The sequence below is a fragment of the Dermatophagoides farinae genome, chromosome 10, assembly GCF_024713945.1.
Source record: "Dermatophagoides farinae isolate YC_2012a chromosome 10, ASM2471394v1, whole genome shotgun sequence".
NCBI classification, from domain to species: Eukaryota; Metazoa; Arthropoda; class Arachnida; order Sarcoptiformes; family Pyroglyphidae; genus Dermatophagoides; species Dermatophagoides farinae.
The window spans coordinates 2,784,713-2,800,872 of NC_134686.1; the positions used below are offsets into that span (position 1 = coordinate 2,784,713).

The following is a 16,160-nucleotide window of genomic DNA, read 5'->3' on the forward strand; positions in this document are numbered from 1 at the left end:
TCGTGAACCGAACAAACATTAATGATTTTCATCTATCTATATTTAGATGATGAGATGATGCATCTTATTATTGAGTAAATATACAATTCGACTTGTTCATAACAACAACAAAAACCAACAACAACAACAACAACAAGGAGAAAGAAAAATTTTCCATTGCAATCATAATTGATAAAATATTGAATCTAATAACGGCAACTTGTGTGTGTGTGTGCTCAAGAATGAATGTGATTGTTGGTTGAATATGGATGGATGGAATGAATACCGATCGATCGTCGACAACAAGATAATGGTGGCCATCATCATTATGTGATCGATTGATTGATTTGTAGAAAATGAATAAACAAGTCCTTGATGGTGTAGCAGGACAAATCATTTTTGATGATTTTTGTTTTCTTTCTTTCTCTTTCAACCATTTCTATTTTTGGTAGTGAATTTTCAGAATTGAAAAGTCAAATAAATTTGGCTGCCCAATTCAAAGCCAGTGATGGTAGGCACCATAAATAAATATAAGCAAAATGGTCGATACAATAAGGAGATAGATAGATTTGATTTGTCGATTGGGTTTTTTCAACCATGTTTTTGTTTGTTTGTTTGATTCATTTGTGCTAAAATTAGGCTATTCATCAGTCAGTTATTTTAGTTTCAAAACATCAAAGTCCATTCATTCAGTTATATTTATCGATGATACTTGTATTTGTTGTTGTTGTTGTTGTTGGTTGAGTGGCGATTGATATGATCACACACACAGACAATATTTTCATTTCACTTTTGTTTCTCTCGAATCACACATATTTTTTTGTTTGTTTGTTTGTTATTGTGTGAACTTACTTATACTAGGAAATGAAACTTTCACTTGTTGAATTGAATGATGATGATGATGATGATGATTGAAGTTGCATTTATATAAACAAACTTTCTTCTTCTTCTTCTTATGTCTCTCTCTCTCCTATGATGTGTGTGACAAGAGACCTATGATCTCTGTGCCCTCGATCGATCGATCGATGCATCTGGCTACTGTCAATATTGTTGACAATTGACAATATCATCATCATCATCATCAATATGTTAATCTAAATAATAAAAAAAAAATTTTTTTTTTTTGCTGGTTGAAAAGTTGACATTTGAAAATGAAGGAGGAAAAATCGATTGTATCGTGTGGCGATTGATGAATAAATAAATATCAAACAAAAAATGGACATTGGTGGTGGCCATGACACTCAAATCTGATTATAATTGATAACAATAATAATTGTTGTCCACTTGAAGTAATTTGAAATGAATTCAGCATCCAATGTGTGTGTGTGTGTGTTTTTTTTGTCATCCATCATATTTAATGATCATCATCATCATCAATTTATTTTTATTTGAAAGTTATTGAACGCGGAACAAGGGATTTGTGTATCATATCCTGGATTGATTATTGGCTTCTTATATTTATAAGATGATTACTTTATGCAAAACACAATCATCAATCAATGTATTTATTATTCATTGGATGCTTTTATTCCGTTTCCTTTGGCTTTTATTGCTTTTTGAATGCATTATTCTTTTATTATTGTTTTTTATGGCCACCAATTTTGATGCATTTATCGTTTTAATTCGTTTCTGAATGGATTTTTTATTGGCAACCAATGTCGAAAAAGAATGATGTTTGGTACCTGTTGAAAAAGTACACACACACACATTATTATTGGAACACTATGATGGATTTATATGAATATTACCTGTTGCATGTGTCCTTTTTGGATTGATTAATTTAGGTTCAATGTACGATATTGATTGGCTAGAATTAGCACTCATATCGACAGAATCACTTTTTGATTGATGATAATGTTGTTGTAATTGTTGTTTGGAGCTAGAAACAGCCGTAATCATTTCCACTTTGGTCGGACTAATCAATGAATCAAATCGATTAGCATAGTTATTGTAGAATTTTGACATGCAATTCAATTTATTAACACAAGCCCAAATACCCAATACAGTGGTTGAAGTGAGCGTAGTGGATGAAAACCAATACCATGACAATGTGGTTGATGTTTTCAAACCAAAATAGATGATTATTGCTTCACATGCTAAGATCAATTTGCCAGTAAATATTAGATAACTTTTGGCAAAGTATCGCATATAATCACTGCTTGTTTGATTGACCGAATATTCGTATCGTGTTGCCAAACGTTTGATATTGTATTTGTAAACAAAAATATTGCCAAACAACACCAATAATACGACCGGTCCAATAAATACTAAATCCTGTAATGAACGATACAACGATCCTTGCCGTTCTTGTTGTTTGTACAAATAAAAATTGCTATGCTCCAATAGCATACATAATGTCCCACTCAAAACGATAGTGAAACAAGAAAAAATTGCCATCTCAATCATGGACATTTCAATGATTGGAATCTCCGGATAAACGCCCACCATTGCATCATCATTAAGATTTTTTGGTAGAAAACCACGGAATATCCGTGGCTGAAATTCAATGTAATCCAGTATCAAACGAAATTCGACAACTTTTTCATCAGCTGATGATGCGGCGGTTCTATCACGTAGTTCGAATTCATAGAAAAATATTGACGATGATTTTGATGTTTTTGTTGAATGAAAACGATTAGAATGACTGGCACGAATTCCTTGAATCGTAGGCATAGGTGTTAATCGTCTAATGATACAATGCATTTCACCGCAAACAATGTCACCAAGAAGTGAACAATCAAATCTGAATGGACTACCAATCATTTCATCTTTTTGGCCTAGAATCTCGAAATCAATGCATGAATTGTTAAGATCAAAACCATGACTAGGACATCCAACCCGAAATATGAGCAAATAATCGTAAATGGCATTTTCGGACATGCATAACATGTACTGTGTCTGTTCTTCCGGTTCATTCGGTGAACCAGCAACACCACCACCACCACCACTGGTTCCAGAGCAAAAAATTTCATATACAATAAAACTGAACATGAATAACAACGTTATCGCTACGAATGCCACCTCTACACATATAATAGATGATTTCTTTTCTCCATTATTATCGCCCTCTATGTTTGAATGGTTATTTATTGTTTGCCGAAAAGTATTGTCATGTGATTCAAATTTGTCATTAGTTAGTTGGTTTTCCATCTCAGTTCTATTATTCGATTGTTGTTGTTGTTGTTGTTGTTCTATTGCTAATGTCATTGTGGTAATGATGATAATGATGATGAATGATAACGTGATTTGTAATCGATTAAAATAATGATGATGATGACCAATGTTTGTTTGTCTTTTATGGCAGCCATTAATAGTCATTGATCACTATTATAACTATGAGAGATGGGGATCAGCGTTCTCAAAGTTCATGTTGTTTGTTCTCAAAGCTATTTGTATGTACGTATGATTGTTTTTCAAATGTTCGATTTTTTTGAATTTAATTTAAAAAATGATTATGTGTTTAGATTTAATTTGATTCCATTCTATTAATCATTATTTTACGGTTGGAAACGTTGTGGATTCGGTTTGTTTATTAAATTGTTTATAAATTAAGAAAAGTACAGATCAATATGAATATATCATGATGATGATGATGATTGGCAATTGGCTAAATTATCTGGCCATGATAATCGTCGATTATTATATATTTAATAATCAAAATTTATGAAAACATTTTTTCTCTTAGTTCAGCATTATTTTCCATAAACATTTTTCGAATAAACACTGTTGTTGTTATCATAATCATCATCATCATCATCAATATATTAGTTGAAAACAAAAACAAAAACAACTACTATGTGATTCGACAAAATGAAACGATTCTGTCTATCGGTGATTAAAACGGTAAGTTACATTTACAGTTATGTAGCATCTAAACATTTTTTTTTCATTTTAGATCATAACATTTTCATTGCCAAACATGATAAAATGAAATGTTTGTCCTCGAATGACAAAAAAAAATAATAAGACCTGCTTTTTTCATTATTTTTATGAATGGAATGAAGAAATGAGAACAAAACAACAACAATAATCATCATCATCTATAAAAAAAATCAAAATGACAATTTTCAATGCAAAGAAAAAGGATCATCTCTTTCTCTTTCAGCCACCACTTTACCCGTTTCATTTTGATCATGATGGTGATGATAATAATCTCAATGCAAATGGGAAAAACGAAAAACGAAAATATATATGTGTGTCGTCATGATTCATAAGGTTAATAGGTTAATCAGTAGCTTCAATGATTAATATCAAGAGATGTCATGATTGTTGCTTTATTATAATAACGTTTCTATATATCGTATATCGATGGCTAATTGATTGAAATAGTTTCATATATACTGATTATGATTGAAAATAGCCTGAAGACAATATTGCATGGCATAAACATATAAATCCTATTCATATTCATATATAAAAATGGCCATTATATTTGGTTGGCATTAATAATAACCGAATCGAACCGGCTAATTATAATAATGGTAATCGAACACACACACACACACACACACAAAAAAAACAAACCTGATTGCTTTGCATATTATTTAAACACTATGCAAATGCCGCATCCGCAAGTGAATGGACATCTTCAAGTCATATTGATATTTACATAACAAGACAATTTCATTCTTATTCGGATATATGGCCACCAACTGTGTGTGTGTATGCGCTACAAATATTGACAATCATCGATGAATGGTCAATACTTTTTTATTATTATCTCTCTATTTTCTCTCTTTCCATATGAAAACTTTGATGATCGATGATTGATGAATATATATATTTAGTAGCCATCATCATCATCAAAATCATTAAAAATGCACATAGATTTTTTTTTGTTTAAAAATAAAAAGAAAAAAAGAAAAGTAAAAAAGAAATTGAATGAGAAAATGAAATAAAGTTTTTCTCTCTCTCTCTTTTTTTGGATGTCTGAAAAAAAATATCTGAAAATGAAAATAAAATTGCATGTAAATGTGTGATGATGATGATGGTTGTTCAGTTGAATTGTGTGTGTGTTGTTTCATTCTATAGTGACGATCATCAAGTGAATATATATTTGAACATTGATGGATCGTGTAAATATATTGAATTTTTTTTAGTGAATAAAGTAATAATAAAAATACGATAACGGATCCATCATCAATTATATATAAGCTGGGCAGATAATTTTAGTTTCATCATCATCAATCCTGTTTTTTTTTTGTTTCGTTGATGGTGATATAATCTGAATGTGTGTGTTTTTATCTCTCTCAATAAATAGTGAAAGTATTCATTCCTTGTGTGTGTGTGTGTGCATTTACTTATTTGTAATAAACATCATCTAATCAAGGTGATTCTATTCATCAATTGTGTAATTTTGTTAAAAAAACCGGCTAGACTAGTTACCTGTCTGTTGAAAGAAAAGAATTGAGAATCGAATCCAAATCATTTTTGATCTTATGATGTGAATATGGCCATCATTTCATATAATATGGCAACGATGAAAATACATTTGTTGGTTGTTGTTTGGATTGTTTTCAGCTATGTTGTGATGACCATTGGACAATTAGCCGTTAATAATAATAATGATGAGACGACAACATTTCAATCGACCACTATTGATGATAGAAATTTGACCGAATCATCCATTAATAAATCTGTGGTGACAACAACAGTCGAATCAGTTGATCGAGATTTACCAACAAATTTTGATAATTCTACAGCCGAAAGCATTGAAAATGAACATTTAGAAAGCGAAGATAATGAAAACGACGATGATGATGATGATGATGAGGAAGAAGATTATGATACAAATGAACCAGTAAAATCAACTACTGTTGAGAATGTTGAAGAAGATTCGGATGATTATTATAACCGAGGTGATGAAGATGATGATGATGATGATGATGAGGAATATGAAGAACCTGGATGTACTGTGAAAACATTGCTAGAAAACATGAATTTGACGGCCATGCTTCCACAAGATGGTGATGTGCTTAGACAAGAATATGATCAATACATGTTAAGCGATGATCCATTACAAATACGTACTGCACCATCTGCTAATCATACATTTCAACGATTAAATCGTTTGGTCAATTGGTTTCGTGATGTTGCCAATCAACAACAAGTTCGTGCTGGTCTCACTAATTTTCTTCATCAAAATTTTGACATTTTTCTTAATTTGGAACTGGATTCCACTTGTATTAATTCGATCATTTCGATTTTGGTGGCCATCCGAAAGAATGAACCATGGGCACTCAAATGTAAGTTTTTTAATTTGATTCAAGCAATTTTTTTTATCACTTGCTTATCATAGTTATTGATTCGGCACCGAAAATTCCTTCCGGCATAATGAATGGTGTGAGTTCGTTTTTAGGCAGTTTTGATGAATGTATCTCGATTGAAAATCCATCATCGTTATCGGAATCATACACTGGACAGTATTGTGCTGTGAAACCATTGCTACCATTGCCTGCAACAGAAGTGGCCTATAACTATGATCAACAACAATCGTCTGATCAACAGATTGAACGTTTAATGCGATTCTATACGGCGTACAATGTACAGCATTATTTCCAGACCAATCCTGTGCTCAAATTTGTTGAACTAATGAAATCAAACAAAGGACGTGTCACTAATTTCGGTATTTGTCTGCCAAGCACTTGTAATGCTCGCCAATTGGAAATTGCTCTCAACAAGTGTGAGTTTCATTTTTTTTCTACTTGTATGTCAATCATATTTAAATTGTTGTCCAGTTCTTTATCCTATTATCGGAATTCCATTGGAGATACAGGATTCTTCATGTTGGACAAAGAACAAAACCAACAATTATTGGCTTCAATTGGATGGCTACGCTCAATTTGCAATGTAAGTATGATATATGATATGTATGTTGTAATCGATCAAAAATGATGAATGATGATTTGTTTTTCGTAGATTAACAATCAGCGTTCTGGTCGTATTGGTCGGTGCAGCCACTCTTTATGACTTACATCCATGGTTGGTTGGAAATTTTCTGATTGATCATGATAATAGAATGCCAGATCATAATCGAAATGTGCAGCAACCATCTGACAACGATAAACTTGTGGCTATCAATACGATCGTTGAGATATTTTCGGCTGTGGGCAACACACGCAGATTATTTGATGTTTCACCTAATCGTTTGATGGTGTTGGACACCATACGTTTGTTCATCGTTGCCATTATTGGTCTGTGTAATGCATTCTATTTGACACCATTAACGTCGTTGTTGCATAACATTGCCAGTTCGGTTCCAAACGAACTATTGATCAGTCAAAAATATTTCTTGATTCGTGCACCCATTTTACTCAATGATGGCCTATTGATCATAGCAGGTGCATTGTTTGTCCGAAGTATATTCAGACATCTAGTTCAACCTCATGATTTGTTCACTTATCTAATCTTTTTTGTACGACGATGGATTCGACTAACATCGCCATTGTTTGGTTCAATACTATTTTTGTATCTGTTACCATCAGCCGGATATGGGCCATTATGGTCCCGAGTTGGTGAAATCTTGTTACCGGCTTGCAAGTCACCATCATCAATGGCATCTACATTGTTTCATTTCAGCAATTGGAATTTTGTACGTGCAAATTACACAAATGATGATTGCTATTTGGTGGTGAGTTTACTATTGATTGATTGTAATGATTTTGTTCATTGAATTGTGATTGTGACACAGTGCAATCCAGATACGTGGTTTGTCTCGATCATTTTCCAGCTGAATTTGGCATTCTTTCTGATCGTTTTGCTCATGTATGAATCTCCGAAAAAAGGTCTTCGAATGTTGATCATAATGATCATTGGCAGTATATTGTTGAATATATCTCCACGACTGTTTTTGGCCAACACTCGTACCTATTATGAGATGATGAGACAACCATCACTTTGGCATGCTCGTCGTAGTTTCTATCTCTATCATCAGAACATTATTCAATATCTTGGATCATTCAGCATTGGATTGTTGCTTGGCTATGCGATCATTGTCAATGATAATATTAGCAAAGATCCTAAATCGAACAATCACCATCGTCAACAGCGGAAAATAATCATTTATAATGGATTGGCAATTATCGGTTTGTTCATGCCATTCATTTGGGTTAATCAATTTTTTGGCCAAGATGACAGTCCTAATGAGCTATCGGTATTGTTTTTCTTTTCCATTGGTCGTTTCATTTTTGGTTTGTCGTTTGGTTGGATCATCTACGCGTCTGTTGCCAATAAATCACGTAAGTACAATACACATGCATTGATTGATGTGATCACTATAACGATTCGATATAATTGTAGCATTCATCTACAAATGTTTGACACCATTGTCAATTCAACCGATTGCAAGATTGTCGTTTGTTATATTTCTGGTACAGCCATTGGTTCAATATCAACGAATGTATTCACACAAAGAAACTTATGTGATGACATTTCGAAGAACGGTAAGTTATGATTTTGGATGATGATGATAATAATGATGATAATTAATCATGATGATAATTATGATGATTTAGATTGAAAATTACTCATGCGATTTCAGCATCAGTGTTGTACTTGGATATTTTCTTTACTTATTGTTTGAAGCACCGGCTCATCGTTTCAATATTGTTTGTCAACGATGGATTCAACAACCAGATGACATTATAATTGATGGCAATAATAGGGTCGAAAATCGGCCAAAATATTGGTGTGAAGATGCGACACCATCATTGACATTGAATGCTGATCATCATTCGAGCAATGTGAAAGTAGAAGATGGCCAGAATGGTGAACATAATAATGGTATCATTTCGATTCGTTTTTAATCATTGTTAATCAATCAATCAGGAGGAACATTTGTTTATTCTAGTCGCATTTTAAATAATTTTCATCATTTATAAAACATTCAAACATTAAATATATCAGTTGGAAATAGTTGAAATAGTAGGAATTTAATCAAATTTGAGTTTTGATGCATCAGACAATGGGAAATGTAATGTAACTTTTTGATAGTAATCATTCATCAAATGAATATTTTGAATGACGGTGGCCAACAGATGTGATCGTTCACATTGGAATCCATGATGTTCGTTCATAATGTGAGTGAAATGTACATGAACATGGTAGAAACTAGGTTGATAATGGATGAACACACGTAACTGATCGATGTGAATAGAATAGCGTTTTGAGATGGCTTGACGCCCTCGTTCGTAGATGGCTTCAAGCAATGGCAGATGATTAGCATTCAAATCTCTGAGACTATGGAGATCTCGCCGTCGAACCAATGCGTTGAGATAGATGCCTTGTTTTTCAATTTCAGACAACTCGTCTTGTTTACAATTCCATTTCATATCTTTGGCCAATATAAAATCTTGGTCCGAATGGATGATTCGATCGGTTTCGGCAGTGCCGTCTAGAACGTTATAAAGCCATTGAAGATGACCAGGTGTGGAAACTTGTTCATCAATGTAGGGCTTGGTGATCCGTTCATACAGATCAGACGTCTCAGCAATCATTCGGCGTGGATGGTCGATATATTTTTCGATATCTTTCGGTGATGCCGGATGAATGATGGACATGAATATCTTGTTGAGCAATAAATTATCATCTAACTGGTCAAAGATTACATCAATAAGATAAGACCCATAGATATCGTTTCGGAATAGATTCGTGCCACGTTTAACCACTTGACTATGATAAATTCAGTAATATTCAGTATTATTGTTCAATTACTGTGAAAAAAGAATATAAACGTACCTGAAATTGTTACCAATTTTTGCCAATAGCTGTTCATCGAAAGGATTCTTTTCCAGAATCAATATTGCCGGTTGTTGGTCATAAATACATTGTAGACAGACTTGTTTACGTTTCGAATCAATTCGTAGTACACGTTCAAATTTTAAATTCAAATCTAATGAACATTTTTCATTATCATCATCGTTGTCGAAAGAATCAGAACGAAATCGTTTCAAAAGTAAATCTTGTATGGATTGAGCCATGCTTTTGTTTCTCAAAAATTTAATATTTTGGAAAATTGATTCAATATACAATGATGATCTAACACGCCATCTATATGTCGGTAGAGAAACACATGGAAAGATTTTTTTTTTTATTCATGGAAAAAATCTTTTGATAACGATTGACCATTTTATTTTTATTTTTATTTATTGTTATGTTGTGAAATTGATTATTTCGTTTTTTTTTCGATCAGTGGCTTGTAATGTAAATGGCTGACTGAAAAATTGAAACTATCAACACACACACATAGTAACAATAGCATGGATCATTTGAATTTTATTTTATTTTTTTTTTTTTTTGACAACATAAAAAAATAGTAGATGTACATTCGTAGAATTCTTGGAAATGATTTGATTTTCATGTCAATAATTTTCAGAATCAGAATTCAAATTCAAATTCAAATTCATATCAGCCATGACAATCGAATAATAATAGAATGACATTAGACTTGGTGATGATCAATGAACGACAATGGTTAAAAAGATTGTATCCAATATTGAAAAAATTCACCAGATAATTTCGGAAACAGTATGGCTTGTACCACATTATCGTCATTTAATTCGAGATTGTTATGGCCATCAATCAGTGCTGGATGCCCATCATGGTGAAATAATCATTGTTCATAGAACATTTTGGCATAATTGGTTTCCATCATTATGGGCATTGTTTGTCGGTATTACATGGGGATTTTATTTTTGTTATCCAGAATGGTGTACACAATATCAATTTTGGGTTGTCGTAAAACTTTATCCACCAGCATCGGAAATCTACACCGCAGCCATGGTTGTCGTATGGTCCGGTGTAATCATATCGACAGCATTGTATGGACTAAGTACTGATGTCAAAGATTTCCAATATCTTTTAATATTGGACATGAATAAGAAAAATATGAAAAATTTTGGTAAGTCAATCAATCATTTGTTTGGCAATTATTTTTAATTTTGAAATCTTGTTATCATTAAGGTTTCAATCAAAATGAATTGAATGAATTGAAACAATTTCAACGTCGATTATTGGCTCCATTTGCATTATTTGCATATATAAGTTCAATTTTCGGTTCAACGGGGCAATTTTTTCAGGTTTTAGATAGACATTTATGGAAAGATAATAACATTGTTTTGGTAATTACATGGTTTTTTGGATTTCAATTTTGGGCCATGTATGCCACTTCATGTATACATGTTACTCCTGGACTAATAATTATCATACATCGATATATACACATGAAACAGAAACAAATCAAGAAAAAAATGAATAATTTAACCAATCAACTACGAACTGGAAGCCGAAATTTTTCCACTAGAAAATCAATATTATTGATGAGAAAATATTTACAACTACAAATACAACTTGATCATTTACAACATTATTGTCAACGATATGATCAACAAACTAAACGTTTGTTGACCATTCTTTGGTCCGGTTATATATTGTTAAGTACATATTTGACATATGTAATTTTTTTAACATCAATACCACCAGAATATCTACCATTGTATTATCTTTTATTCTTCACACATTCATCATTATTATTATTGTTAACATATACGGCATCCAAAGTATCACATCAAAATCGTCTATTTAATCGTTGGAATCGTCATACATTATATTCAATATTAACAACATTATCATCATGGCGTAAAATGTGGAAACATCAATTAATATTATTATCGATCGATAATATAAATTCCATACAATGTAGCCATGATTCTGGATTCTCATTGACCAATGGTTATGTTATCACATGGAATTCATATATCTATGTAAGTTGATATGTTATGATACAACAACAACAAAAAAGAATTCATCTCATCTCACCATTTTATTTTTTTCCCAGATATTCCATAATATTAGCTCATTTTTCTTCTTGATTTTCAATCGATTATTGAATGAATGAATGACAATTCTGTTTACAATACAACGACTACACCAATTTATTAGATCTTGTCAAATTCTCTTTCTGGGAAACATAAACAAATGTCAATCGATTTAATCACCATTATCGTTATCGTTTTATAACATTATTTTCAATATTAATCATCGTATATTTGAATTCTATTTTATTCCTGGAAAAATAATAAAAATGAATTCCGTACATATAGAAAAAAAAAGAAAATTTATATTCCATTTTCTGTGAACAATAATTGTTTAGATTTTTTAGCCAATCAATCCACCACCTGATTTTCCAGCTTTGCCAGCCTTGAATGCAGCACCAGCTGCACCGCCTTTCTTGAAACCGGCAGCAGCAGCAGCTTTTCCGGCTTTTCCACCTTTTGCTCCACCAGCAGCAGCAAAACCAGCCTATTATTATTTTTTTTTATGTGAGGAATTAAAATTTTCGATATTCATTCTAGAAAAAAATTACCTTTCCAGCTTTGCCTCCTTTTTTGAATCCAGCAGCACCACCAGCAGCAAATTTGCCACCTTTTTTACCTGAAAAAACACATACACACAATTAATAACAGCAAAAATCAAATTCAGGTTACGATAATCTTACCAGCAGCTCCAGCGGCACCACCAGCAGCAAAAGCACCACCCATTTTACCGAATTTAAATCTATTCATTCACATAAGATCAGTTTATCAATCGGAATGAAAATTCTGAAATGTAAATAATTACCCTTGAGCCATGCCGAATGTTTTTACTGCGCCGAATTTTTTATTAAAACCTGCGGCACCCATTTTACCGAATTTGCCTTTTTTGAAACCCTTTTTGAAGGCAGCACCTATTTTTTAAAAATAATTTTAGAAAAATGATCGCAAACAATGGCATAGAAAAAAAAACTTTACCTGCAGCTCCAGCGGCACCAGCTTTACCGGCTTTAGCACCTGCAGCCGCACCACCAGCAGCACCAGCAGCGAATCCACCTTTTTTACCACCGGCAGCGAAACCTGCAGCACCAGCTTTTCCTCCAGCAGCAAAACCGGCAGCGCCAGCTATTGAAATCCAATAATTAGTGGTGAATTTACCGGACATCTAATTAAATTTACCTTTGCCACCTTTAGCACCGGCTCCGGCAGCACCACCAGCAACGGCACCAGCACCAGCCGATTCAGCAACGGCTAAATCTTCTTCCTGAGCATTAATGGCAGCAATCAACACGACGAAAAAAACCTACAATGATGATGTATGTATAACATAATCGATAATGATGAAATTCATTGAAAACATTAAATAGACACTGAATAACACAACACTTACGGCACAGAATAAATATTTCATTTTTAAATTTGGCTTCTAATACATATGATGATGGTGATGATGGCAAAAATTACACAGCAAAAAAAAAATATTTCAAAGTTTTCTTGGTTTTTTTTCTTGTCTTGAATGAATTGGATCAATTTGGATGATAATTTGACAATGGTGTTGGCCTGGTATTTATACCTGACCACCAATTGAATGTTCCATAATTCATCAAAGTGGTAGTGGTGATGGAGGTAGTATCTACCAACATAGATAGATTTCCTTGGTTTCTCGAATCCGATGCAAGAGTGAAGAGAAAAAAAAAAAAGAAAAGAAATCTTTTGCCTTGGAAATCACATTTTTTTTTCTTCCTTTGAACATCGTTACAATATAATGATAATAATAATTTCATTTAAAATGTATACTTTTGATTGACAAATGTAAACTCTATCGTGTGTGTTCTTTGAGCCTTAAATCCTGTTTCCTTTGCACGGAACTTGAAAGAAATTGTCAAATTATATTCATAACTTGTTCTTTATGAGTAGAGAAATACACGTGATCAATTTGAATGAAAAACAATGGTCATCATGGAAATGTAATCTGGATGGAAATGAATGGCCTTGAAACAAAAAAACAAAAAACAAAAGCAAAAATAAAACATTGTTTGGTTTCATTCATAAAAAAAACTTACTATAATCTTTTTTTTCCTATTTGATCCATTTATCCAACAATAATGTAATGTAATGTAGATAGGATTTTTTCGCCATCATAAAGGTAATCCAGAACACAAAATAAACATCAACATATGCCAGGTATCGAATCGAATCGAACAACCTTCACCTTCATATTTTCGTAGTCGTCGTTGTTGTTGTTGTTAATGTTGTTGTTGTCCAATCGATGATTCAAATGGGAGCGATTTTTTTTCATTACATTATTACGTTTGTTTCAGTTTCGGGGAAATAAACATTACGATAACCAAAAAAAAAAAAAAAAAAACAAAACAAAACAATGGTTTCCGTTGAATTTTTTTTAAATCAAATCATTTTCAACAATCGATTGTTGGCTTATAAAAAAAAGTCATCCAATGTATATTGGCCAATACAAAATCAAAATATATGTTGATGATAATGACAAACGGAATATGTGAACCGATCGAATTTAAAAATAATTCGAATGTTTGCCAAATGTTAGCGGCGGCTGGTGGACAAATCAATAATGAAAACTATGGAAAAGAATGTTTACAATTAAATCAATGTTATGAAAATTGTTTCAATGTTTACCATTCTTTACTTGGAAACGTAACACAAACATCAAAATGTAAACAGATTCATGAAGAATATGATGAATGTCGTCGATATGGTTGTGATGAACAATTTTTTTATACAACAAAAATGAATTCAATTTTCAATCATACCAATCAATCGAATGATGATGATGATCGGCCAACGACGATTGCAGCGAGAAACATTTTCGAACAAGCATTGATTTTGTTTGGCATTTTTATCATCATTTTTGTTCTACTAATCAGTTCAATACATTATTGGCAAAAATATCAGCAAATAAAACGAAAATATAGAAAACCAACACTGTATAAAATGGGTTTTTCATGAATTTTTGTTATTGGAGATTTTTTTTGTATCGTACTTGAAATAAAAAAATTTTTCTTTCATTTCATTAATTTTGAGATGTGTGAAAAAAAACACGACTGCTAAAAATGGCTTAAAATAGCGATAGCCGAAAATAGCGACTGACGAAAATAGCGACTGACTAAACATTTTGAATCAAAAATGTTTAGTTTATTCAAAGATGTAAAAACTATTGATGGCCGACATTACGAAACGTTTATTGAAGCTGCAAAAGCTGCCGGATATGTAAAAATAATAAACACGTGTATTCACGATGAAAGTAGCAAATCGAATAATTTTATTATTGTTCAATGTCAATCATCATACAATAAAGCAATACAATTAATATCATTCATATAGAATGTTACAACAGGATATATGAGCGATGATTCATATTACCAACAAGCAATGGAAGAAGCAGCAAATTTTCAAATGCCATATCAGCTACGTGGATTTTTTTTGCGTGCCTGTTGGTGTACTGTGAAGTATCAAACCCAACAGAATTATGGCAAACATTCAAAACAGAAATGGCCGCAGATTTTGCAAGGAATCAATTCCTCTCTTCACAAGCATACGAATCGTTGGCCTATCACGACATTCTTCAACGATTATCTATTCTAGGCCAGCACATAAATGAATTTTTGCAAAGAATAACGTACGAACCTGTAGAAATCGAAGAATATGTAAACTATGAAGAACATCAAAATATCGGCTCGGAAAAAAACGAAATGCTTAACATGGACCAAAAAAAAAACGTGGTAGACGATATAATCCTATCAGTTCAAACAAATCAAGGTAAATGTTTCTTCATTGATGGACCGGGAGGTAGCGGTAAAACATTCGTCTATAAAGATAGATTGGGCAAGATGATAGTGAAAATGAAAATGGATCACGAACAAAAGCAGACATTTGCCGAACCACCATCAAAAATTCAACGAAAAAATTAATCAATCGATATGATGGTTCCAAATATGAATCATAAATTACATATATACATATATCACTTACCGACAATGATCATATTTTTATATACAATGAAAAGTGTTGAATTTGATACAATTTTTTTTCTTTTTATTTTGTATACATATATATAAATAAACCACACGTTTTTTATTGACAAATAAATCGGTTTCTATTATCTTTTATTTGTTTTTTTTCGAATAATATGTTTGATTTTTAATTGAATTAACAAATGATTTTGGAATTATGAATTATTAACAATTGGTATATTCGAACCGGAAAAAACGGAAAGAAAACAAATATTTATGTTCAAAAACAGATGATTCCGATTCATGATCATTTTTATTTTCGTTTATTATCAATGTCTCATCGAACAATAATTGAATGATGATTGCCATTTTGAGAATGATTCAAAAA

At 32.3% G+C, this 16,160-nt stretch overlaps 5 protein-coding genes across 5 annotated transcripts; 2 read left to right on the plus strand and 3 right to left on the minus strand.

The window, feature by feature from the left end:
- Positions 1 to 1,253: 1,253 nt before the first annotated feature.
- LOC124500192 (uncharacterized) lies at positions 1,254 to 3,635 on the minus strand. The gene is made up of 2 exons (XM_075734764.1): positions 1,728 to 3,635; positions 1,254 to 1,661 (listed from the first exon to the last, which is right to left on the minus strand). The coding sequence occupies exons 1-2, from the start codon at positions 3,295 to 3,297 to the stop codon at positions 1,492 to 1,494; spliced, it is 1,740 nt and encodes a 579-aa protein (XP_075590879.1). The 5' UTR covers positions 3,298 to 3,635; the 3' UTR covers positions 1,254 to 1,491.
- On the minus strand, positions 3,035 to 10,000 carry Dcps (Decapping enzyme, scavenger). Its single transcript, XM_047064219.2, has 2 exons — positions 9,715 to 10,000; positions 3,035 to 9,648 (listed from the first exon to the last, which is right to left on the minus strand). The coding sequence occupies exons 1-2, from the start codon at positions 9,954 to 9,956 to the stop codon at positions 8,910 to 8,912; spliced, it is 981 nt and encodes a 326-aa protein (XP_046920175.1). The 5' UTR covers positions 9,957 to 10,000; the 3' UTR covers positions 3,035 to 8,909.
- LOC124500177 (nose resistant to fluoxetine protein 6) lies at positions 5,429 to 8,899 on the plus strand. Its single transcript, XM_047064218.2, has 7 exons — positions 5,429 to 6,224; positions 6,278 to 6,661; positions 6,717 to 6,828; positions 6,898 to 7,609; positions 7,670 to 8,216; positions 8,278 to 8,420; positions 8,493 to 8,899. Exons 1-7 carry the CDS (start codon positions 5,429 to 5,431, stop codon positions 8,781 to 8,783), a joined length of 2,985 nt encoding a protein of 994 aa, XP_046920174.2. The 3' UTR covers positions 8,784 to 8,899.
- A 177-nt stretch (positions 10,001 to 10,177) lies between the features above and the next one.
- Positions 10,178 to 12,091, plus strand: LOC124500263 (uncharacterized). Its single transcript, XM_047064321.2, has 4 exons — positions 10,178 to 10,224; positions 10,293 to 10,876; positions 10,939 to 11,738; positions 11,813 to 12,091. The coding sequence occupies exons 2-4, from the start codon at positions 10,447 to 10,449 to the stop codon at positions 11,870 to 11,872; spliced, it is 1,290 nt and encodes a 429-aa protein (XP_046920277.2). The 5' UTR covers positions 10,178 to 10,224; positions 10,293 to 10,446; the 3' UTR covers positions 11,873 to 12,091.
- On the minus strand, positions 12,019 to 14,096 carry LOC124500264 (uncharacterized). Its single transcript, XM_075734766.1, has 8 exons — positions 13,850 to 14,096; positions 13,177 to 13,777; positions 12,966 to 13,089; positions 12,765 to 12,911; positions 12,595 to 12,700; positions 12,473 to 12,531; positions 12,341 to 12,408; positions 12,019 to 12,276 (listed from the first exon to the last, which is right to left on the minus strand). Exons 2-8 carry the CDS (start codon positions 13,195 to 13,197, stop codon positions 12,133 to 12,135), a joined length of 669 nt encoding a protein of 222 aa, XP_075590881.1. The 5' UTR covers positions 13,198 to 13,777; positions 13,850 to 14,096; the 3' UTR covers positions 12,019 to 12,132.
- Between the last annotated feature and the right edge of the window lie 2,064 nt (positions 14,097 to 16,160).

What these genes read in the sequence shown, in the direction of transcription:
- LOC124500192 (XM_075734764.1), bottom strand. Translation starts at nt 3,297, where the DNA reads ATGACTATTAATGGCTGCCATAAAAGACAAACAAACATTGGTCATCAT. An exon ending in AAAAAGGACACATGCAACAG is followed by an intron (nt 1,662 to 1,727) that starts GTAATATTCATA and finishes CTTTTTCAACAG; the next exon opens with GTACCAAACATCATTCTTTT.
- LOC124500177 (XM_047064218.2), top strand. Translation starts at nt 5,429, where the DNA reads ATGGCCATCATTTCATATAATATGGCAACGATGAAAATACATTTGTTG. An exon ending in GGCTACGCTCAATTTGCAAT is followed by an intron (nt 6,829 to 6,897) that starts GTAAGTATGATA and finishes TGTTTTTCGTAG; the next exon opens with ATTAACAATCAGCGTTCTGG. An exon ending in TGATGACATTTCGAAGAACG is followed by an intron (nt 8,421 to 8,492) that starts GTAAGTTATGAT and finishes ATGATGATTTAG; the next exon opens with ATTGAAAATTACTCATGCGA.
- Dcps (XM_047064219.2), bottom strand. Translation starts at nt 9,956, where the DNA reads ATGGCTCAATCCATACAAGATTTACTTTTGAAACGATTTCGTTCTGAT. An exon ending in AAAATTGGTAACAATTTCAG is followed by an intron (nt 9,649 to 9,714) that starts GTACGTTTATAT and finishes AATTTATCATAG; the next exon opens with TCAAGTGGTTAAACGTGGCA.
- LOC124500263 (XM_047064321.2), top strand. Translation starts at nt 10,447, where the DNA reads ATGGTTAAAAAGATTGTATCCAATATTGAAAAAATTCACCAGATAATT. An exon ending in GAAAAATATGAAAAATTTTG is followed by an intron (nt 10,877 to 10,938) that starts GTAAGTCAATCA and finishes GTTATCATTAAG; the next exon opens with GTTTCAATCAAAATGAATTG. An exon ending in CATGGAATTCATATATCTAT is followed by an intron (nt 11,739 to 11,812) that starts GTAAGTTGATAT and finishes TTTTTTTCCCAG; the next exon opens with ATATTCCATAATATTAGCTC.
- LOC124500264 (XM_075734766.1), bottom strand. Translation starts at nt 13,197, where the DNA reads ATGAAATATTTATTCTGTGCC. An exon ending in TGGTGCCGCTGGAGCTGCAG is followed by an intron (nt 12,701 to 12,764) that starts GTAAAGTTTTTT and finishes TTTAAAAAATAG; the next exon opens with GTGCTGCCTTCAAAAAGGGT. An exon ending in ACATTCGGCATGGCTCAAGG is followed by an intron (nt 12,532 to 12,594) that starts GTAATTATTTAC and finishes GTGAATGAATAG; the next exon opens with ATTTAAATTCGGTAAAATGG.